Raw genomic sequence first — 25,043 nt, 5'->3', positions numbered from 1 at the left:
TACATTAATGTTCCAATTTGCATGCAGGCTCCAGAATGGAACCCATTCATAACCTGGGGACTGCCTGTACTATTTCCCTTCCTATTTCCTAAACTGTATGCAATCAGATTGTTTTTAATGTTGTGATGATGTCATTCGTTGGCACAATGATCCCATTATCATTTCTCTGTCTTCAATTTGGATGCCCAAATTTTTTGGAATGTTTACTGTTATTTGCTTTCCTGATTTTTAATTTTTTGTTTGAATGTCTTGTGTCTTCAATTTAGGAAATCTGGTCAGCATGGATGAGTTGGGCCGAAGGGCATGTTTCCATGCTGTATGACTCCAGTGACAGTTTATCATTTTCTGTCATTTTATCTTTCTTTCCCATTCTTCTATTTTCTTTTGTTTTCCGCTTCTATTTCAATAAAAATATTAATTGATCTCTTCCTCAATAGTGTCAACCTGTCCTGTTTCTCTATTATTACATAATTTTTTTTTCTGCAGTGCCCTAGTTGTCCTCCGCACAAGCACATTGGTGCTTGTAAGTTCAGTTGAAAACTATCCCTTTACTCTATACAGATATTTTTAATCAACCTGTTTAGTTGTTCAGAAATATTATTGGACACTCGAGCAAGTGGAATTTGAACCCAGGACTCCTTGCTCAGAGGTAGGGTACTCACATTGCACCATAACAACCCTGTTGTTATCTATACATAAGTACACAAGAATTAGAAGCAGGAGTGGGCTGTTTAGCTCTTAGAACCTTCTCTGCCATTTGCTAAGGTTGTAGCTGATTATAATTTTGGCCTTAAATCCATTTTCCTGTCTGTTCCCATAGTCCTTGACTGCTTTGCCAATCAAAAATCTATCTACCCCAGCTTTGAATATACTGCGACCTAACCTGTGCTGTTTTTGGGGAACATCTGGAAAAGGACCCCTTGTCTCAATTTTAAATGGGAAACCCTAACTCTAGAATCCCTCACAACGAAAAAGCTGCATCCACTAAGTCCAGTCTCCTCTGGATTGTGTATGTTTCAAGATAATTACCTCTTGCTCAAATTCCAATGAGTATAGGCCTAAACTACTCAACCCTTACACATAAAATTAACCCTGTCCAATAACGTCTAATGCAATTTGATCCTTGATCGTAATAGATCAAAGAACGGGAAATGTTTGTATATTGGATCTTTAGAATTATGTAATCTCATGTGGAGTAAGGCCTGTAGCTGTGTTAAGTACTTTTTCCTGAAGTTCTTAGACACTTGATGCAACTGCAATATAGCAACTTCTGTGAACAAGCAGCCAAATTTTATTTAGCACAGCACAACACAAGCTTTGGAGAAACCCTGAAAACTCTTCACCATGCTTGCAAGTCGTGTCCAGAGGTCCCTCTGGAGGAACCTTTTAACACACCTCGCAGGACTTATGGGTCAAGGCAAAAGCTCTCCCTGAACAAAGGAAACGATCTTTCCTTTATACAAAATCTTTTCAATCACAGTTAGTAATGCCCACAAGACAACCCCCAGTCTCTCACTCACAGTCACATGCCACTCGAGATACAATGCAGTGACCACCCCGCCTCCAGAAACAGTGTAATGCAAATCATCCCTTAATGGTCAAACCTGTTGCAAATCACTTTTTATTTGTAACTATAGGGGAGTAGTCGAATTCCAACTGTAATGTTCTTATTGATTTCTGAATAGGGGATGAAAACAATGTAAGTCATCCCTAAATGGCAAGGGAATGGCCATGTAAACCTCCCACATTCCACCAATCGGTCAAAGACACACCACCCTATCCCCGGGGCATTCAATTTCTTGCAGGTCAGCAGAGCAAATTAATTCTTTAATATCACAGCTGCAACAATACTTCCATAATTTACTGCTCAATTTTCCCTCTCAAATGCCAATATTCTATTTGCTGTCCGAATAATATGTTGTATTTTCATAACAGATGATGATTCATGTTCCAGCATATCCATATCCCTCTGTTCCATAGAGTTCTGCAGTCCACTCTGTTAAATATTAAGCTGCTGATTTATTCCTCCTACCAAAATGGACAAGTTCACATTTTCCACTCACCATTTTTCTTCCCTACTCATTTAACCCATCTAATTCCCTTTGCAGACTTGCGTGCTTTCTTGACAGCTTATTCACTACATGTCTTGGTCATACACAAAGTTAACTATATACATTATCCCACAAGTCCTCCTTTTTTCCAAGCCATTCTTAAACATTGCAAATAACTGAAGCCTCTGAACTAATCCCTATGGCATTCCCCTCATCTTGCCAACCCAAACATAATCCATTTGCCTTTAGTTTGTTTCCTGTTAATGATCCTATGTCCGTCCTACTGTTTTACCACCTACAGCAGGAACTCTTATTTTTGTAAGAACATTTGTGATATCTGATCTGTAGCCTTTTGGAAATTGCAGTATTCTACATACACAGGTTCCCCTTTATGCACCTTGCTTGTTACTTATTTAAAACACTTCAATAAATTAGTCAAATATGATTTGTTTACCCTAAACCACGTTGACTCTATCAGTTATTACGATTGTCTAAACGTTCTATTAGTCCTCCTTAATAATGGAGTTTAGCAATTTCCCTGTAACTGGCCTTGTTTCCTGTTTTGTACATCCTCCATTTCTAAGATGTTACAATTGGAATAAGCTGGAACTATTCCACAATCTACATAATTTTGGACAATTATAACTACTTCATCTACTTTCTCAGTAGTCCCCTCTATAAACACCCTCAGATGCAGACTGTCAAGTCCAGGAAATGCGTCATATAACCTAACATTATTCAACATTTTACTCCAAGATATTTTTGATTTTATACCTAGTTACTTTTATACCTAGGATGGCACTGGGAATAGTGACTTTGTGCACTTTTTTCATTGCATTCCAGTGTCCCTGAACTTCAGTATGTGACAATAAAACCTAATTTTAATTTTAATCTTCATCTCTTCAAACCTGTCTTTAGCTTACAGCTCATTACAGACTTTGGCTTTTTCTTTTCAATGTTACCATGACTTTATGTTTAGATAAGAAATGAAAATAACTAAAAGAAATCCATGCCCTTACCTTATGTACTTGAGTACAAGACAGTCTCAATTAAAAGTCAACCCCTATTTTTGGCCAAAAAATCTGAAATTTTCTGTATATAGGTACACAATCCTTTATCTGACATCCTTGGGGCTGGTTGTTTTTTGGATTTTGGAATTTTTTGGATTTCGGAATAAATGACATTTTCACAATTAAATTTTTTTAAAATCTTGCCGAACAGCAGAACCATGTGTGACTAGTATGAATACTGAGACACAATGATGCCTGCCAGTATGGGCCACACCGCTGAGTGACATGGCTCGAGTGGGTGTGGAATTAGGTCACCTGTTCGCACGCCAAATAACTTTGTTATACAGAAAAATACTTAAAGAAGAAACTTTGGATTTCGGATAAAGGATTGTATACCTGTACCTCATGTGAAAGTCAACCCTAGTTCTTTACAGATAACAGATCAATGTTTGTGAGTCAAGGTATTATCCTGTACATAAATGACATGATGAAGAAATGAATTTTTCGTGGTATTTTGTGATTCGATGTACAATTCACACCAATTTGGCTCGAAAGAGTCAGATGACAACCAACCTCGCGATATAGTTGAGGTTTTGAAATTCCTTCATTTTGTCTAAAAATGCCCTCCAGAAAAAACAACGTGAAATATACAGCAGCATTTAAACTGAAGGTTATTGGAGTTGCAGAGAAGACAAGTAACTGTGTAGCAGCAAGAGAACTGTGTGTTTTGGAGAGGCTTAAGAGACTGGAGAAAGATATTGAATCAACTTCAGATAATACTAAAACAAAAGTGTGCCTACATAGGTAAAGCTAGCAAAAGGCCACAATTGGATAAAAAGTTGATGAGTGGATACTTGGAAATCACCAAGTGGAAAACAGGTTAGTCTTGAAGCCATCCAAATCCATGCACAAAACTAATCAAAGGACGATGGAATTTTAGATATTAAGGCAAGTGCTGGATGGTGTAAGATTCATGAGAAGGTAAGATTTAGTAATCAACAGAGAACTAAAATTGCACAAAAGTTGCCTGCTGAACTAGAAGACAAAATATTATAGTTTCACCAACTTGTAATCAGAAATTGACAGAAGGAGAGCTACAATCATTCATTAGAAACATGAACGAAATGCCGATAACTCTCAATATGCCAGAGAATCGAACTGTGAACCAAAAAAGGGAAGAAACAGTACTGGTGAGAACCACTGGCCGTGAGCAAAGTAGGTTTACTTTAGTTTTATCTTGTATGGCTGATGGCACTGAATTAAAACAGTTAGCTGGTTTTAAGAGAGAAACTTTGCCAAAGGAGAAATTTCCAAAAGGAATTGTCATCCATGTGCATCCAGAAGGTGAATACAGAAAATGGATAAAGGAAGTTTGGAATTTACAACCTGTGCGCTACACATGGAAAAAAGTGTGCTCGTTTGGAACCTGTTTAGATCCCATCTAATGAAGAATGTTGTTGATAACATCCCATCGCATAACACTGATGTAGCTGTAATTCCCGGCAGGTTTACATGTGTTTTGCAACCAATAGATGTTGATATTAATAAGCCATTTAAGGACATGATGAGAATGAAGTGGAATAACTGGATGCATAATGGAGAAAAGACATACACGAAAGGAGGCAGTATGCAAGTTCCAGCACTGCTGCTGATCTGTGAATAGATCATTGAATCATGGAAGAAAATAAAAACTGACACTATTTTCAAATCTTTCAAGAAATGTAGAATTTTGAAAGCATTGGATAGTGCAGAGGACAATTAAAGTTACAATAGTGAGAGTTGAATGGTAACTTCCATGTACTTGCTGCTCTTCAACTTAGAAAACAGAGTTTGAGAGTTTGCTCAGTAGCCTTAGTTATTTGTGTAGATAATACATAGCTGCTGCTAATGTGCATCACTGGTGGAGGGATAAAAGTTGAAGCTGTTAGATGAAATGCCAGTTAAGCTAGCTGTTTTGCCTGTTTGGTGTTGAGCTTCATGAGTAGTGTTTAGAGCTGCACTCTTGTAGGTAAGTAAGAGAGTATTCTATCATACTCCTGAATTGAATCTCATGGATGGTAAGCAGATTTTGAAAAGTCAGCAAGTGAAGTACTCACTGCAGAATTCCCTGCCTGTAATTGTAGCCACAGTATTCATGTGGCTAGTTTGGTTCAGTTTCTGTAAATGGTTACCTCTAGGATGTGAATAGTGGGGGATTCAGCAATGGTAATGCCACTGAATGTCAAGAGATAATAGTTAGATTCTTTATTGTTGGAGTATTCATGGCTTGAGACTTGTATGATGCAAATGTTACTTAGCACTTATCAGGAGAAAGTTTGGATTGCAGATACTGGAGATCAGAGTCAAAAAGTGTGGCACTGGAAAAGCACAGCAGTTCAAGTAGCATCCCAAAACATTGACTCTCTTGCTCCTCGAAAGCTGATTGAACTGCTGTGATTTTCCAGCTCCACACTTTGACTTTCAGCACTTATTAGTCAAAGCCTGGATGTTTATGTCTTGTATTTTGAGGTGGATAGCTTCAGAGTTGGGTACTTGTCGACTGCCATTTATGGCTGGATGTGGAAGGACCACAGAATTTAGACCTGATTCATTGATTGTGGTATTACTAAGCTCTTGTCTATTACATGCTGCTTGTCATGCAAGTAAGCCTGTGTTATAACTTCTTCACTTTGATGTCTTACTTTGGGTGTGTCTACTGCTGCTCCTGCTCCATGCCTTCGTGCATGCTTCATTGAAGCAGGATTGATTCCCAGGCATGGGAGTAACCGTAGAATGGGGGGTATGTCAATTTACAAATTGTGTTTGTTGACTAATCTGGAGGATTGGACTCTAGTACCTCCATAGATATCCAGTTTTGGGTTGTTAGATTTGTTTAAAATCTACTCTGTTCAGTACTGCAGACAACACGTTGGAAGGTATCCTCAATGTGAAGGACTTTGAATGAACGTGGCGTGGTCACTTTTACTAATACTGACATGGACAAGTACATCTGATAGGTTGGTGGGATGAGATCAAGCAGATGTTTTGTTCTTGTTAGTTCCCTCAGCACCTTATGTATACCAGTCCTTTCAGGACTTTAACAGCTTGATCAGTAACTGTGCTCCTGAACTATACTTGTGAAGGACACAGATGTTACCCCACCCAGAGTACATTCTATGCCCTTGTTCGCCTCAGTACGTCTTCTTCCATGGGTGTTCAACATGGAGACATACAGATTCATTGACATTTAACTAGATTTATTAATTAACTTCAAATTTTATCTTCTGCCATGGTGGGATTCAAACCCATGATTCAAGGGCATTGATCTCTAGCCAATGACAATACCAGTACACCACCACCTTCCCAGCTGGGAGACATTCTTCAGTGAGTCACCGATATCTGAGAAATTCTGAATTGCTCTGCGTGCCATTTTTTAAAATGAAACTTTTGATACCTTATGCAATACATTTCCAATGAATTTGTTTGCTTTTGTGATCTAGGACGTTGATGTTGATGATAAAGCAGGGCTGGAAGTTGATGGTGAACCTGATTTGAAACCTGATTCAGATATTCCTGATGTTCCACCCTCAAATGACAGCACTCCTGAAGTATTCAATAAGGCCCTATCAGGATTATCTTCAAGGTACCATTTCAGTTTGTAATACATGAAATTTATTAATCTACATTTAACACTCAGCTCTATTTCTCCATCCAAGCTTTTGTGATACCTCTAATCAGTGGTTCTCTGAATACTTGAACTATTTCCTCTTCTAAGTTAGTCAGTATTCTTCCTCCCTTAAGCTGTGTGCAACTCTGATTACATCTCGAGTATTCTAATGGATCCTGTTGTCTTGGCCCAAAACCATCAAATGCTGTCCTAAACCTTGGTCACTCCAATTTCCTCCTATTAGGCTGTCTTAAAAGCAAACTTTTGCTTATCTGCAGTTATGTACATTTGTATCATAATTTGTTTTATAATGCCTTCTTCAAATGTTTTGGTGTTTTATGTTTTTAAGGTGGTATATATTTTTGTAAAAAGTTGTTTAGTTGTCCTACTCTGACTTTTTACTTCTATTTACAATAGTCAGGCTTTTAAAACCAAAGCTTGGTGTTACTTAATCAGTGTTTCCTGAAGTACCCTCCATTGTCTGAAAATATGGTTTTGGCTGTTGTCTATTTGGTTTAATTTTCTTAATTTAAAATAATGATTATTGCATCCTTCCTTGTAATAGATATTGCCCATAGCAAAATAAAACTGCTTGCAAGCAAACAAATACTGTCTTACATAGTGAAGCCATATGTATGGTTGGCATGGGGAAGCAAAAATAAAATTACTGATGCAATAGAATGTTTTCTTTTCTTTGCTTACAACAGTGAATGCTGTTGAGACAAGGTTGTGTGGCCCTTCTTCAACAAGATGTTTCACAATTCCAATGGAAACCTCTTATTAGGACCGGATATAGGAATTTTATGACCAATTGATCAGGTGGATGTATGCAACGTTACCTTGCATTATAATTTGTGCTTTAAACTCATAAATGTGCTGCCAATAGCTCAGTGTTGGGAAATATATAACTTAATTATCTAAACTGGAAGTTCCTTTGTTTGTACTAATATTGTTCATCTTGAACTCAACATTTCAACAGAGAATTCTGCAGCAAATGTTTTTTTGTAATGCATGGCATGTTTCACCTCTTAGGACTTGGATTTACATACAAAATCCACTATTAACTGGCCATCAGATTTAACCTATTAACAATATGTGTGCATAAGAAGGATGTGGAAGCTTTGGAGGGGTGCAAAATAAGTTTACCAGGATATTGCCTGGATTGATGTGTAGTATCTATAAGAAGAGTGTGGACAAACTTGGATTGTTTTGCTCGAGCATTGGAGGTTGAGGGATGACCTCACGAAATTGAGAAGCTTGGATAGAGTGGATAGTCAGAATCTTTTTCCCAGAGTGGCAATATATAATACCAGGGAGCAGGGGTTTGAAATGAGGGGGGAAAATGTTTAAAGGGGATATGTGAAGTAAGGTTTTTTTACACAGTGGTTGGTGCCTGGAATGTGCTGCAAGAAGAGGTGGTAAAAGCAGATATGATAGCAACATTTAAGAGTTATTTATTAAACACATGAATAGGCAGGGAATAGAGGGATATGGACCATGTACTAACAGATGAGATTAGTTTAGAATGACAGAGGCATGGTGGGTCAAAGAGCCTGATCCTGTGCTGTACTGTATTGTCATATAGTTTTACGTAGTATTACTTTGATACTGTAGAGCAAAGGTTCACGGTTACTTATTGCATATACCTTTCCAGATCTACTGACTCCCTGCATATCCCTACCGCCTTACAGATTTAACATTTTAATATTTCAATGCCCAAGCATTGTTCAAATTTATAATATATCTGGTCAACATAAGCACTTGCTATTAAAGTGACAAATGAGGTTGTTTGTTTGAACATAAACACTTGGCAAAATAGAGGCATCTCTTTCAATAATAACAACCATTGAAAATAAACCGAACACTTAGACCATTTGCTGCTGGTGTCAACTAAATGCAATACTAAATTAGGTTCCGTAGGGATTATATGCAAAATTAAGTGCTCTCTACTTTTAAAAGCATTTTAATTCAACTTGGAAAGAAAAGTTTCAAAGCATGGGAGAAGCTGAACAAGACTGCTCTGTGACAATGAAGGAAAAATGATTGAATGATGCATGTAACTATATTTCCCCCTCATTAATTAAATTCTTTTCTTTTATTGCATGGGCTTATTAAGAAAGTAAGTTCCTCGCCATTGATGTTTTGCACTGTCTGTTAAATTTTCCTAAATTTAAGAGCACATGGCGTAGCCTGGGGTGGTCTGATGTATTTTTCCCATGCAATAGACTATTTGTTGGCCAGCAACCACCCAGTTTGCTCTGTGAACCTTTTAGTATGGATCAAAGGCCTCTGTAGAAGGCTCAGCCTCTTCCAGACCATCTGGACTAAATCATCTTCCAGGAGAAGGCCTTCATCCATACAGACTTTGCCTTCTTTCTGGAGATCTTACGCAATCTGTCAATTGCTTGTAGTTTCCTAAGAACATGACATTCTTGAGTGGCGATGTTTTTAAATGGATCTTAAAGAGCAAGTAACATAAACCACCAACTCTGAAAAAAGATGTATTTATTGGTTGGCAAGTGGACTCTGGTAGTGATATTGTGTTGGGAAATGTACCAGTTTCATGCTTGACAGTTAACTGTCAAAATCTAGTTAAATTTAACTGGCAGATTGACACTGGTCTTGCCCTAGCAAATTAACTATAGAATGCAGACTAGTTCCTGTTTTGTTAAGTTGATTCCAGCACACTGTATTCACATGTTCTTTCTGTCTGCAATGAATAGGACTCAATGTTGTTTTCAGTACAGGCAAACATACCACGCTGTAAGCCTGAATTACTATTTAAATTGAAACATTGAAAGTAGGAGCAGGAGTAGGCCATTTGACTGAGCCTGTTTCACTATTCATTATGATCACCAACTCAATACCTCATTCTTACTTTTCTCTGATATCTTTTGATATCTTTTGATCCCTTCAGCCCCACAAGCTATATCTAACTCCTCCTTGAAGTCACACGATGTATTGACATTGATTGATTGCTTTTTGTGATAGCAAATTCCACAGACTCATCACTTTCTTTGTGTGAAGGAATTTCTCCTTTATCTCAGTGTTAGATGGTTTACTCTATATCCTTACATGTCACTCCTAGTTCTGGGTTCCTCTCCTATCTGGAACTCCTGCATCTAGCTTGTCTAGTTGTCTTTGAATTTTATAGGTTTTTATGAGATTCCACTTCCCACCCCCCCCCCCATCCCCACTTATCCTTTGAATTCCTATATTCTGTATAATTCTTAGCACTTTCAGGGTTTTTTTAGTAAATGTTCAATTGTAGCATCTCATCTCAGGTTGAACAGTCTGCCTTAAGTTTTGTAACCATAAGGATTCTCCAGTCTTTGGAACTTACAGCTTACTGGTGAATCGTAATAAACAGCATGTCCCTTCAGCAATCACTCCTAAAAGGTCTAGCTGTATTTTTTTTTCTGTTGATGACCTATACTTTACACTACCCAATTGTAACAGGCACATAGGAAGATGGTGTGGTTATTTGTCATCTCAGATCCAGGATATCTCTGGAGGAGTTCCTCAAGATAGTGTCTTAGGCCCAGCCATCTTCAACTGCTTCATCGATGACCTTCCCTCAAACATAAGGTTAAAAGTGGGAATATTCGATTGCACAATGTTCAGCACCATTTGCAATTCCTTAGGTAGTAAAGCAGATGATGGTCAAATGAAATAAGACCTGGAAAACATCTAGATTTGGGCTGAAAATTAATAGGCAGCGTTTGTGCCATGCCAATGCCAGGCTATGACCATTTCCAACAAGATTAAATCTAACCATTGATCCTTGACGTTCAGTGGTGTTTCCATTATTGAATCCCCCACTTATAACATCGTGGGGTTCTCATTGACCAGAAACTCAACTGAAATCTCCATACAAATACAAATAGTGGCTACAAAAGAGTAGGTCAGAGGCTAGTAATACTGCAGTGAGAAACTCATCACCTGAGTCCCAAAGCCAGTCTGCCAACTCCAAGACTCAAGCCAAGAGTGTGATGGCATACTCCCCGGTTGCCTGGATGAGTGCAGTTCCTCCAACATTCAAGAAGCTTGACAACCTTGAGGACAAAAATGCCCACTTGCAGCAATGTGTACAGTCTACAAGAGTCGCTGTAGGAATTCACCAAAGATCCTCAGGCAGCACCTTCTAAGCCCATGATGAAAAGTATCTAGAAGAACAAAGACAGCAGATACATGGGAACACCACATAGGAGCACCGCGACATGCAAATTCCCCTCCAAAGGGAAGTTGACAGCCTAGTGGTTTTATCACTGGACTGTTCACTTCGAATCCTAGGTAATGGGGACATAGGTTCAAATTCTGCCTCGGCAAACAGTGGTATTTGAATTCGATAAAAATAATCTGCAATAAAGAGTCTATTGATGGGCACAAATCCATTGTTGCTTGTTGGAAAAACCCATCTAGCTCACTGTTGTCCTTTTTAGGGAAGGAAATTGCCTACCTGTCTGGCCTACATGTGACTTCAGACCAACAATGTGATTGATTCTTAAATGCCCTCTAGGCAATTACAGATTGCCTAACCAATGATGCCCTCATTTTGTGACTTAATAATATAGAAAAAACCACTAATCATCCTGACTTGGAAATGTATCACGGTTCCTTCACTGTCACTGGGTCATAATCCTGGAATTCCCTCTCAATGGCATTACAGCTTTTACGACGCAAAAGGACTTCAGTTCAAGAAGGCAGCTCACTATTACCTTCTTGAGGGCAACTAGTGACTAGCAATAAATGTTTGCCCAGCCAGCAACATCCATATCCCACAAGTGAATAAAGAAACATAAATTTTGTTGTGCTGTCTTTGGGATACTTCAAATTATTATTTTGTAAAGCTTATATCATTTACAAATTTTGTACAGAGGTTCAGCTATAAAGTAGGAGCTTCTAAGACAATTTTAAAATTCTTTTAAGATGTTATTCTTTTTAATTCACTTTGTGAAAAAGTGTTTTTTAAAATTGTTTTGTTTTGCAGATGGAAGAACTGGTGGATTCGTGGGATCTTGTCACTCGCCATGATTTCATTTTTTTTTCTAATCATCTACCTAGGACCCATAGTACTCATGCTTGTGGTTAGTAAACTAATATTATGGAACAATTTTATTCTTATAACTTAGAAAAGGTGTTTATTAAGAAAATGTCTTGCTGCAAAGCAACAATCTACTCTGTTACAGTTCTGAATTTAAACTTTGATTTTCACTAAATCTCAACTCATCTGGTATAAATTAAATTTGGCTGAACAAAGACAGACACATTTTGCCCAAGATTTTCATCTTGCATTCATCAGGACAGTTCAAAGAGATACCAATTCAAGGGGAATAACCACCATTTATATTTCATGAGATGAGAGCTGATTGGTTGGCCAGTGAACTCCAAATGGTGAATCCTTTGCCATGGAGGGTACACAAATTAGCAATGATTGATACTTAACTGTCAGGCTTCATTTAATTTTAAACCTGACAGGTTTACTCTAATTTAGCAATGATGTGGAGGTGCCGGTGTTGGACTGGGGTGGACAAAGTTTAAAAATTTCAACTCCAGGTTATAGTTGAGGTTTATCTGGAAGTACTAGCTTTTGGAGTGCTGCTCCTTCGTCAGGTAGCTGTGGAAGACACAAAATTTATAGCAAAAGATTACAGTGTCATGCAACTGAAATGATATAGTGAACAAATCTAAATTGCTGTTAAGTCTGTTATCTTTCTGAATGGGTTGCAAGTTTCAGTTTATTAATATGTAAATCCCAGAATTTATTTTAAGTCGCCTTCTTGCGATAACTTAAGGCTTTATAAAAAAAAGTGACATCTCAGCTCAGACAACCTTTTATACATGCGTTTGTGTAAGATAGGTAGGCCATACGTCCTAAAGACTAGGAAATCTTTTCAAACAGAACATCCATTCTGCAGTTCCGAGGAGTCATACTGAACTCGATGTTAACTTTGTTTCTCTCTCTCTCTCATACTGCCAGACTTGCTGAGTTTCTCCAGCATTCTGTTTGTTTCAGGTTTCCAGCATCTGTAATATTTTGATTTTATCCGTTTCATAACAAGCCGAATGCCCAACCAGGCCATACTTGCAAATCTCACAATTATATCCAATATTAGATGTGATTCTGCAATTGGACAACATTTAGCAGATAACCTTGAGTGTGTGAAGAATTATGTTGACAACAAATTTAAGATTTTCTGTCAGATTTTGCAGTATGACACTCTAGTGTGTACTGGAAGCTACATGTATTAACGTACAAGATCTGCAGACAGAAAGAACATGTCCAAGTACTGTGCCTTAACAAAATAAATGACTGTCAATTCGCTGGTTCATTGATCAAGGCATTGACCTGAGAAATCAGAGTCAATTTCAACAAGGCATTGGCAGTTAACTATCAATTATTATTAATTAATGCATTCTCCATGGCAATGTCTCTATCAAGTCAGTATAATCCTTTCATGCTTGAATTGGTATTTTTGCAAATTTCCTAATGAATGTAAGATGGACATATTTTGTTGAAGCATTTCCTTTTCAGTAATCAAATTCTGTTCAACCAAAAGACTCTTCTATCAGTTGATTAAGTTTTGAAGTTCTCTAAGATGAATGTAATATAAGCTGTGTACCAGAAAAAACATTTTCAACTAAGAGGAGCCAAAACAGATTTTGGTAAGACTTCTTGGAAAGCTTAATTTTGTTTCAAAATACTATTGTAAGTTAAGGAGAAAGTGAGGTCTGCAGATGCTGGAGATCAAAGTTGAAACTTTATTGCTGGAACAGCACAGCAGGTCAGGCAGCATCCAGGGAACAGGACATACGACGTTTCGGGCACAGGCCCTTCTTCAGGAAAGAAGGGCCTGTGCCCGAAACGTCGAATGTCCTGTTCCCTGGATGCTGCCTGACCTGCTGTGCTGTTCCAGCAATAAAGTTTCAACTATTGTAAGTTAAACCTATTGAGAGGGAGAAAAGATGTGAACAGTTAAATGGCAATAATAAGTCACTTAAATATTTTGTTTTTTGAAAGTGTTACTGCTAATTAAATATCATTTAGCAAATTTTCAGGAACAATAATCATAATCTTGTCCTTGCTGTTCTTTCCTTACGCCCCTTTTATTGATGCAGTCAAGTCTCTGTTCTTCAGTTCTCTCTCAAATCTTGGACCAACATTTTTAACCTATTATGCTTATGAACAGCATGTTGGTTTTCCCTAATAATCCCTCGCCATGTCTTTCACAATTCTTGACTTTACCAAACAATTTACACTTTTCAACATCATCATTGTCTTTCTGCCAGACTTATCTTCACTCCTGGGCAGAAGTGGGTACTGCAGATATTGGAGATTAGAGTCAAGACTAGAGTGGTGCTGGAAAAGCACAGCAGGTCAGGCAGCATCCGAGGAGCAGGAAAATTGATGTTTCGGGCTTTCCTGCTCCTCGGATGCTGCCTGAACTGCTTGCTTTTCAGCACCACTCTAATCTCATCTTCACTCCTTTACGTCCATCTGTTTGAACTTGGCACACGAGCACATTTGAAACAAAATTATCCCCATTGACATTTACCAAATTTGAACTGAGTCACGTTTTGTTTACTGTAAACCATGTTCCTCACTCCATGCTGCATTCCTACACTTAGATAAACCTGAACAAATACGTTTTCATGATAAACTATCCCCTTTACCTGTGTCACGAATGTCTGCTGAGATGGCATTTTCTTACCCCTCAACTGGTGTACAGAATTCATTTTATAGGATTCGCCTTGCACAATTACTCTCTTCCCTGGACCCTAAATTGACCAATACTTAGTGACAATTGTCTCCCATCCCACATATTTGACTAAGGTAAAGATATTTCCTCCTAACGTTGTCTTCAGCTTGGCATACAATTCTGTGGTGGCTACTTTCTCAGCATTTCCTCCATGTTAAAATTTGTCCATAAAAACAAATCCTTTGATTTGTTATACTTTTTAAAACCTTTTTCCATTTTTCCCTTGATTTTATCTATGACACTGTGCTTATCAGTTAATGCGTTTACTGTGATCATTAGTACACTTCCTCTCTTATCCCTCCAGTTTTTGTTCTCCTGTAGTATCTTTCTGATTTTTGCTTTGTCTGTGTCTTCCCATTTTCTGAACTTAACCTGATGCTATAATCTCAGCTGATAGTACTACAGGACATGGATTCTAGAGTGACATTCTGACTTGACCATTTAAAGAACATCAAAGTAGTGATTATTCATTGAGACATAGTCACACAAGGCTGAAGAATTTCTTTTAGCAAGGAAACAGACGTTTATTTGTACAAGAAACATTGGATTGGCCATGCTGAATTTCCCATGGTATCCTGGGACATGCAGGCTAGGTGAATTAGCCGTAGGAAATGCCAGGTTACAGGGATGGGGTGGGGGGAGATGGATGGATCTGTGGGATGCTCTTTGGAGGGTCGGTGTGGACTTGACGAGCCAAATGGCCTGCTTCCACACTGTAGGGATTCAATGATTCTATGAAAAACCAAAACCTATCTAAATATCAATCACAGTTTGAAAGTTCTTAAAGCAAACAGCAAAACAAAGTTTCATCCTTTTCTGTTACAGAGATTCAAATCTGTAGAAGTTAAATTCAACTTAATTGTTTCATCCCAGTTCTATTCTACGACTGTGAAATCAATTTAGATGAATACTCTCAAAACTGAGACACACGACTTTATCAGCTTTTAGTAACCTCAGATTTCTAACCAATTTGAAAATTTCACAAACTAAACTTTAACACTGAGGTAAATGTGCTTTCCCTGAATTGCCTTTTATTCATTTCTAGGGAATTATATTTCCTTCTCAACACAGTCAAGTCTCCTCTAAACTGTACTAAGACCTCTAACCTCTGTGTTTCTGAAGCTAAAATCAATTTTTTGATTTATCATGATCCAAATAAAGCGAATGGTTTTGTGATGTTTATATCACCTCTCATAAATCACAGCAAAATCAATTGTCCATTAACATTCCAGGGATCTCTTCTATCTTGCATGTAGTGAATTAGGTCACTGTTTTGGAAGATCTTCCTGAGCTGATTTTTTTTAAAAATTACCCTTAAACGTTACACACTCAAGTCGTAGTTTTAAAATGTAGACTCAAAATATTTTGTATACATTAGATTTTGTCACATTATCTCCAAAGAAAAGTGAAAATGTACCTTGGAGAGGCATTTTCATTTCCATGTACCAACATTTTTAGTACTATTTGTGCGCTGGTGACCTACTTGCCTTCAGTCGCATTATTTTGTCAAATACTTTGTCCTCATGATAAAGGCTCTCGAAACATCTTTCCTACTATTAACACCTTGCTTATCTGTTATCTTTGAGATGTTTATAGTATCTTCCACTGTGAAGATCAAAGGGTGAAAATATCTGCCATTTCTATTTTTTCGTTATTATTTCTCCGATCGCATGCTTCAAGTGTCCCAACACACTCACTCTAGCTACACTTGTTTTATAAACACTTTTAAGCTTTTGTCATTTGTTTTTGTTTGTAACCAATTTACTATCATAATCATTTTCTTCCCTTTTTATTACTCTTTTAATCTTCTGGTTCCACTGCTTTCCACTAGTTTTCACTGCTCTGTACGCCTCCAATTTGGATGGACTACTGTCCAAAGCTGTCTTTTGTTAATTAATTCTCACCAAGTCATCCTCCATTTGATGGGAATCCATTTTTGTTGTGTTGTGAAATATTTGCTTAAATGTTTGCTACTGCTCATCTGACTTTTCCCTTGGTCTATTTTTCCAGCCTGCTTTAGGCAAGCCTTTCTACATATCCTTGTAATTGCCTTTACTTAATTTGATTATATTGATTTGAGACATATTGTTCTCCCTCTAACTGAATTTGAAATTCTGTGTTGTGATCGCTAGACCCTAGCAGATCCTTAACTAGAAATTATATTTTAATCTTACCTAGTTGCACATTACTAGATCTAAAAAGAAAACACTTTCCTGGTGAAGTTCTGCAGTGTATCATTCCAAGAAACAATCCCTGATGCATTCTACAATATCTTCTGTTACCCTTGCCCATCTGATTTGTTCAGTCAACATGCAAGATAAAATCATCTTTAACAAATGTAGTGACCTTCTTACCTCCATTACTTCTTTGTGTAGAGAAGCAACTCTTTGGTCACCTACAGATGTCTCCCACCTAGACTAATTTCTCTTGCCATTCCATATTTTTCTTGCTATTCCTTATTTCCACACACAAACTGATTTCCCATCATGATCTATTGCACTGACATTACTAATCACCACTGCAATAATAACTTGCTTGATTAAAACATTACTCCACCTCCTTTTCCTCTTTGCCAACTTTTTTCAGAACAAGTGATACCTTTGATTATCGAGCTCTCAGCCCTGGATACCAAGCAGCTATATCTCTGTGATAGATAGCAAGACATGTGCATTCATTTCTATTTGTGCCATCAATTTATCTATCTTGTTACAGTGTTTCATGCATTCAAATAAAGGGCCTGAGGTGTTGACCATTTTCACTTATTCTAGTTGTAATTTTTACTGACCTCTTCCACATGCAGCTTTATAACATTTCTGCCTTTCTAGTCGCACAATGATTATCACTCATGTCGACACTATCCTGCATCTTTGCTTTCTCATTTTCTTTTGATGTTTTAAACTTGCCTTCAAATGAACCTTTCCCATTCCCATACTCCCATTGATTAGTTTAATTAGTTTACAACCCTAGTTAATGATTCCCCAGGATACTGGTCGCAGCATGGTTCAAATGATCCCTGTCCCAATGGCACAATTCTTTTCTGAATACTCGTGCCAGTGACCCTGAAATTGGAACCATTTCTCCCACAGCAATATTTGAACCATTCAGTAATTCTCTAATCTTATTTGCCATACATCAACTTGCATGTGGCTTGGGTAAAAATCGATTATTACCTTTGTGGTTCTCCTTTTTAATTTAGCCCTGTTTTTAGTCAATCAGCAGAATCTCTTTCCTAGTCCTACCTATGCCGTTGGTACCTTGATGGACCAAGACAACCGACTACTTCCACTCCCACTCCCAATCCAAGTTCGTCTACGGCTCAGAAGAGGCACCAGATAGGCAAAATAGCCTTTGGGACTTTGCTTCTGGTACAGAGGATAGTGTCTATTTCCATAACTATGCTTTGCCTTATTACTGTTACATTTCTCTTTTCTTCCCCTACTTGAATAATTTTGTACCTTGCTGCTGTTGTCAGCTAGCACATCCTCCCTGCTGACTGTGCCATTGTCTACCCCAGGAGCAAGAATCTCACACAACAGTGACCTAAGGGTGCAGGTTTTTAGTTCCTTGAAAATTGAGTTGAAATAGATGAAATGGTGAAGGTGTTTAGCATGCTTGGCTTCATTGGTCAGTGCATTAAGTATAAGAGTCGGGACGTCATTGTTGTGGTTGTACAGGACATTGGTGAGGCCATTTTTAGAATACTGCACTCAATTCTGGTTTCCTTGCTATAGGAAAGATGTTAAATTTGAAACAGTTTGAAAAAGATTTACAAGAATTTTGTTGGTATTGGAGGGTTTGAACTATAGGGAGAGGCTGAATAAGCTGGGACTTTGTTCCCTGGAGTGTCAGAATTTGAGAGGTGACCTTTTAGAGGTTTATAAAATCATAAACAAAATGGACAGGTTGAATAGCCAAGGTCTTTTCCCCAGGATAGGGGAGTCCAAAACTAGAGGGCATAGATTTAACGTGAGAGGAGAAAGATTAAAAAGGGACCTGAGGGGCAACTTTTTCAGGCAGAGGATGTTGTGTGGCCTTGTTTTTGGAGTCAGAGGGTGGAACAGAGCTGTAAGTATATAACTAACTAACTGAGGGATTCAAGGCCTTGTTTTCTGAGTTGATGGAGCAGAGCTGTAAGTTTATATGACCACTGGATTCATGGCCTTGTTTTCAGAGCCTAGAGCAGTGCTGTAAATATATAACTAACTGGCAGTGGGGAATGCAGGGAGTAACTGAAACCAAACTGAAAAAGTGATGTCACAGGACAGCTGTGACCTGATTGGCTGATAAGAAATCTGTCCTAGATTTGGAAAAAGACACTATAAAACAAATTAGATTAACTAATCGGGATTAACTAACTAGCTAGTTAATTAACTAATTAGAGGTGGCTGGGCAAGTGATGTGCTGTAGCTGTGTGATATGGGAGTTGGCTGATCCTGTTGCGAACTGCAGTGACCACATCTGCAGCAAGTGTTGGTTGCTCGAGGAACTCTGGCTCACAGTTGATAAGCTAGAATCTGAGCTTCAAACACTGCGGCATATCCGGGAGGGGGAAAAGTACCTGGATGCTTTGTTTCAGGAGGCAGTCATACCTGGTTTATTAAGAATCACAAATTGTCAGTGGCCAGGGACAGCACGGTGTGACTGCAAGTCAGGCAGGAAGAAGAGTCTCACCTCTTGACCTTGTCCAACAGGTACAAGGTACTTGCTCCCTGTGTGAACGAGGAAGAGAACTGCAGGAAGGATGAGCCAGCTGACCATGGCACCGTAGTACAGGAGGCCATTCAAACGAGGGGAGCAAAAGTCAAGTGGTAGTTGTAGGGGGATTCTATAATTGGGGGATAAATAGTGTCCTTTGTAAGCAGGATCAAGAGTCCTGCATGGTATGTTGCCCGACTGGTGCCAGGTATGGGACAGTTCTGATTGGCTTGAAAGGATATTGGAAAAGGATGGAAGGATCCAGCTGTTGTAGTCCACATCAGGACAAACATCATAGGCAAGAAAGGAGGACCTGTTAGGTTATTGTAAAGCACAAAGAACAAAATTCTGGAACAGATCCTCAAAGCGTATAATCTCCAGGTAACTATCTGAGCCACAGGCGAATTGGCTTAGGATTAAGAAAATTATGGAAATAAACATGTGGCTAAAGGAGTGGTGTAGGAAAGAGGTTTCCATATCATGGGGCATTGGCATCAGGTTTGGAATAGGAGGGATCTGTAATAATGGGACAGTCTTGACTTGAACTGATCTGGAACTGGTGTTCTAGTGAAAGGGATAAATAGGCTGTTCACTCGGGCTTTAAACTCGTGAATCAGGGGAAGGAAAGGAAAAACAACAAGAAGTATGATGGTAAATAGAAAGAAAAGCAGCAAGTTAGCGTGTGTGCAGGAGTGTTTAACTACATTGGCAGACTATGAAAGAAGTTAAAAGGGAGGATAACTCAAGAAATATTATTAATGGAGATGTCAGAATTCATGGAGGGTATTAAAAACTAGCATAAAGGCGCTTTACCTGAATGCTCGTAGCATTCAGACCAAGATAGATGAGTTAATGGTACACATCATTGTGAATGAGCCATTGTGGAGACATGGTTTAAGGATGATCACGACTGAGAGTTAAATATCCAGGGGTATCAGACTGTTTGAAAGGACAGACAGGAAGAAAGGGAGGTGGTGTAGCTCTGATATTCAAGGATGACATCAAGGCAATAGTAACAGATGATATGGTAAGAGATGAATCCATTTGGGTGAACTTAGAAATTCCAAGAAGAAAATGTTACTGATAGACATAGTCTATATGCGACCAAATAATATCACATTGGAGTGGACAATAAGCAAAGAATAAGCTAATGCCTGTAAAAATCTAATTTTCATGGGGGATTTAAATCTGCACGACAATTGGTCAAACTGGGTTGGTCAGGGTAGCCTTGAGGGAGTTCATTGACTGTATCCGCGATCATTTTCTTGAATGTTCTTTGTACTGGAAATGATGAGGGAGCAAGCTATCCTAGATCTGGTCCTGTGTAATGAGACAGGAATAATTAATGATCTCATAGTTAGCGATCCTCTTGGAAGGAGTGATCACAGTATGGTTGAATTTACAATCCAGATAGAAAGTGTGAAAATAAAATTCAATACCAGGGTCCTGTGCTTAAACCAAGGAGACTACAATAGCATGAGGGGGAACTTGGCTAAAGTAGACTAGAAGCAAAGACTTTATGGTGGGACAGTTGACGAACAGTGGAGGACCTTCAAATCAATTTTTCAAAGTGCTCAGCGAAAGTACGTCAAAGTGTGGTATTGGAAAAGCACAGCCAGTCCAGTAGCATCTGAGGAGCAAGCGAGTTGACGTTTCAGGCACAAGTTTTTCATCAGGAATATGGAGGAGGAAAGGGGCTGAGATAAATAGGGGAGGGAGGGTGGGGCTTGGGGGAAAGGTGGGTGGGAAAGCGATAGATGGATTATTTCTGTAACTGGAGTGATTAAATATTTTAGAATCAATTTTGAATATACACCAATTTTTCATATTCTCTTTTAGGTTCTCTATGTTCAAATCAAGTGTTTTCATGAGATCATCACAATTGGTTACAGAGTTTATCATTCTTATGAACTGCCTTGGTTCAGAACATTGAGCTGGTGAGTTTGGTCAAAATAAATACAGTGCATTTTTATTACTTGTAGAAGAGCGAGGGAAATGATGAGTCACGTTTATTAAGCTTTCACTGTAAAATGTAGTAGGAAAGTCATGAACATGCATTTAAATAAAAATATCTTAATAAATAGCAGTGCCACTTGTGGCTTTGTCTCTTTTCCTTCCTTCATTTTATAATTCTGTGCATCTTTTGTCACAGCTGTCACTGTAAACATATTAAAAATCTAAGTTAATTGCAAGGCAAAAGCCCAAACCTCTGGGTATCACATTTGACCGTACTGTAGTAGGGAATTGAGCAGTGATCCAGCTAGAATAAAGCAGGCAATCAGAAGTTTAATTTATAAATACATATCTTCTTGCCATCAAGATCTTTACAGGGTCCCAAGGCGCAATAGTGACTAATGGAGATTGACAAATGGCTTGTATTAGAAGATTCAGGTCTTGATTTTGAATAGATAAAGTTCCCAAAATAGTCAAACATTTAGTAGATTCAGTGGAGTTTTGAATTATTGAACCAAAACACAGAACTTAACTTGAAAAACATCAAAGTGAAACTACATAGTACTGTGGAGTTGGAAATAATCTTGAACAGTCAGGAGCTGATCCCTTGTGTTGTAAGTTGTGGCTGTGAACAATGGTTAGACAGACTTGCACTGTTTATCTTTAAAAGAAGACATCTATGAAAGTTGTTCACAATATGATAGATTGTAAGGTGTTTGATTTATGTATTTGTTTTAATGTAATTTATTTTAAAGTTTTGATTTTAACAGTGGCAGATAGATATTGTCTGTCTTCATGAAGGCAATAAGTCCAGAAGATATAGGAGCAGAATTAGGTCATTTGGCTCATTAAGTTTGCTGCTCCATTCAATTGTAGTTGATCTGTTAACCCCATTTTCCTGCCTTCTCCCTGTAACCCCTGATTCCCCCTACTAATCAGGACCCTGTCTATCTCTGACTTAAAGACACTCAAAGACTTGGTCCCCACAGCCTTCTGTGGCAATAAGTCCCAGAGATGAACTGCCCTCTGACTGAGAACATTCCTCTTCTTCTCCATTCTAAAGGGTTGCCCTGACACTCAGAGGCTTTGCCCTCAGGTCCTTGTCTCTCCTACCAATGGAAGCCTCACCTCCAAGTCCACTCTATCCAGATTAGATTTTTTTTTTAGATTACATTACAGTGTGGAAGCAGGCCCTTCGGCCCAACAAGTCCACACCGACCCGCCGAAGCGAAACCCACTCATACCCCTACATTTACCCTTTACCTAACACTACGGGCAATTTAGTATGGCCAATTCACCTGGCCCTGCACATCTTTGGACTGTGGGAGGAAACCGGAGCACCCGGAGGAAACCCACGCAGACACGAGGAGAACGTGCAAACTCCACACAGTCAGTCGCCTGAGGCGGGAATTGAACCCGGGTCTCTGGCGCTGTGAGGCAGCAGTGCTAACCACTGTGCCACCGTGCCGCCCAGAAAGATCTCTCAATATTCTTTAAGTTTCAATCAGATCCCCTCTTATCCTTCTAAACTCTAAGTACAGACCCAGAGTCCTCAACCACTCCTCGTGACAAGCCCTTCATTCTAGGGAACATTCTTGTAAATCTACTTTGGACCCCATCCAATGCCAGCGCATCCTCCTTTAGAAATGGGGCCCAAAACTGCTTTCATTATTCCATAGGCAGTCTGACCAGAGTCTAATACAGCCTCACCAGTGCATCCCTGCTCTTGTACTCTGCTCTTGTAACGAATACTAACATTATATCTATTTTCCTATCTGCATATTAACTTTAAGAGAATTCTGAACTCGAACTCTCAAGTCCCTTTGTGTTTCAGATTTCCGAAGACTATTCCCAAAATAGGGAAAGTCTGTGCCTCTCTTCTTCCTACCAAAGTGCAAAACCTCACACTTTCCTACATTTGTATTCTATCTGCCTGTTCTTTGTACACACTCCAAACCTGTCCAAGTCCTCCTGCAGCCTCTCCACTTCCTCAATGCTACCTATCCATCCACCTATCTTTTGTATCATTTGCAAACTTAGCACCAATGCCCTCAGTTCCTTTGTCCAGACTGTTAATGAATAATCTCAACAGTTGTGATCCCACCACTGACCTCTGAGAAACTCTACTAGTCCCAGCTGCCATCTTGAAAAATACCCCTTTATCCCCTCTCTCTGCCTTCTACCAGTCAACCAATCCTCTAGTCAAGCCAATACATTGCCCCTAACACCCATGGGCTCTTATTTAACAGCCTCCTATGTGGCACCTTGCCGAAGGCCTTTTGAAAATCCAAATGGATCACATTCATTAACCCTCCTTTGTCTAACTTGAATTTTACCACCTCAAAAAATTCTAACAGATTTGTCAGGTATGCCTTCCCCTTGACTCAGCCTTATTTTACCATGCACTTCCAAGGATGACGCAATCTCCTCTTTAATAAAGTGGTCTAAACTCTTACCAACCTCCAAGGTCAGGCTAACCGGCTTATATTTTCCTGTCTCTTAACGCCAAACCTTCTTTAAATAGTGGTGTTACATTAGCCAATTTCCAGTGCTCTGGAACCCTCCCTGACTCCATTCATTCCTGAAACATTACCACCAATGCCTCTCCAATTTCCTCAACTACCATTTTCAGACTCTGGAGTATAGTCTATCTATCGGCCTTCAGACATTTCAGCTTTCCCAGTACCACCACCTTGGTGATGACCACTACACTCAACTCTGCCCCCTTGATTCTCTTAAAGTTCTTATATTTTACTTGTGTCTTCTACCATGAAGATTGATGCATAGTAACTATTCAGTTCCTCTGCTTTTTTTTTGTTTCCTATTAGTATTTCTGCAGCCTCATTTTCCAGTGGTCCAATGTCCACTCTTGCCTCTCTATAACTTTTTAAAAACTATTGAAATCTTCTGTTTATATTACTAGCTAGCTTACCCTGCTATTATATCTTCTCTCCCCTTATTGCTTTTTTAGTTGTCCTCTGCTTTTTTTTTAAAAGGCTTCCCAATCCTCTGGCTTCCATTAATATTCACCACATTGCTTTCTCTATTGCTTTTATGCTGTCCCTGACTTCACTTGTCAGACATGGTTCCTTTAACGACCAACTTGTAAGTATTTTTTAGCCTTGCTTTTTTTTTAAAAAGCATAGTACGAGAGAAACTTCCTAAATAATTTTGGCGATTTGTTTTTATTGGATGAGTTTACAAGAGAACAGGGTAAACCGTTGTGCAATGGTCTTAAGTTAGAAGGTTCCGGAAGTGCTTGTTTGGCTTAGGGCAGACACCCATAGCTTGAAGAAAATTATTTTGGTATTAGTTTTGAAGAAGTCTTTGGCGAAAGATGTAAATGTAAACCAGTTGTTCCTAAAGAAGGGGAGTAGTTTAGCATGTTAAGAGATAGATTATCTCAATGTCTAGTTTATTCTGGACCAGAAGTGTTTGCCTAAAACCAAGAATGTTACTTGAAGTTGAGAAAGTCTATGCTGTGTTATGTGAACGTTCAAGGAAGAGGTAATCTACTCTGTTCAGTAACCACTGCATCAACCCCAGGTCTTGTTCTATATGGGTTTTTCCCAGCACAGCCAACCCTTCTTCAACTATTTGCATTATCCATTACCACCCATTTAGTATACTGTCTTGGCAATTCCTTTGTCTGCTTCTCCATTTTTTCCTCTCTGTTTCTGGGTATCATGTCCATCTATTTGACTCACTCTTTCCCAACCACAACCCCATTCACTCAACCCTGTCATCAGCGTAACTACCATCCATTTCCCAGCTACTTTCAGTTCTGACGAAAGATCACTGGAACTCATTAATTCTGCTTTTCACTCCATAGAAGTTGCTGGACCTGCTGAGTTTCTCCAGCCCTTTTTTTAAACATAGAATGATTTAGATTTGTGTCCTTTAAGTTAGAACTTGGAGATTTCTTTAT

General features: G+C 38.8%; 1 protein-coding gene across 1 annotated transcript in view; it reads left to right on the top strand.

Moving 5' to 3' along the window:
* The window catches only part of cds1 (CDP-diacylglycerol synthase (phosphatidate cytidylyltransferase) 1), a 137,344-nt gene that overhangs the window by 67,938 nt on the left and 44,363 nt on the right, over positions 1–25,043 (top strand). Inside the window, exons 2-4 of the mRNA XM_043700693.1 lie at positions 6,541–6,683; positions 11,698–11,794; positions 21,002–21,099. Of these exons, the coding sequence (XP_043556628.1) occupies positions 6,541–6,683; positions 11,698–11,794; positions 21,002–21,099 (338 nt within the window). The remainder of the gene's footprint in view (positions 1–6,540; positions 6,684–11,697; positions 11,795–21,001; positions 21,100–25,043) is intronic.

The sequence above is a fragment of the Chiloscyllium plagiosum genome, chromosome 1 (genome assembly GCF_004010195.1).
Source record: "Chiloscyllium plagiosum isolate BGI_BamShark_2017 chromosome 1, ASM401019v2, whole genome shotgun sequence".
Classification (NCBI taxonomy): domain Eukaryota; kingdom Metazoa; phylum Chordata; class Chondrichthyes; order Orectolobiformes; family Hemiscylliidae; genus Chiloscyllium; species Chiloscyllium plagiosum.
This window is presented reverse-complemented; position numbering and strand designations above follow the sequence as displayed.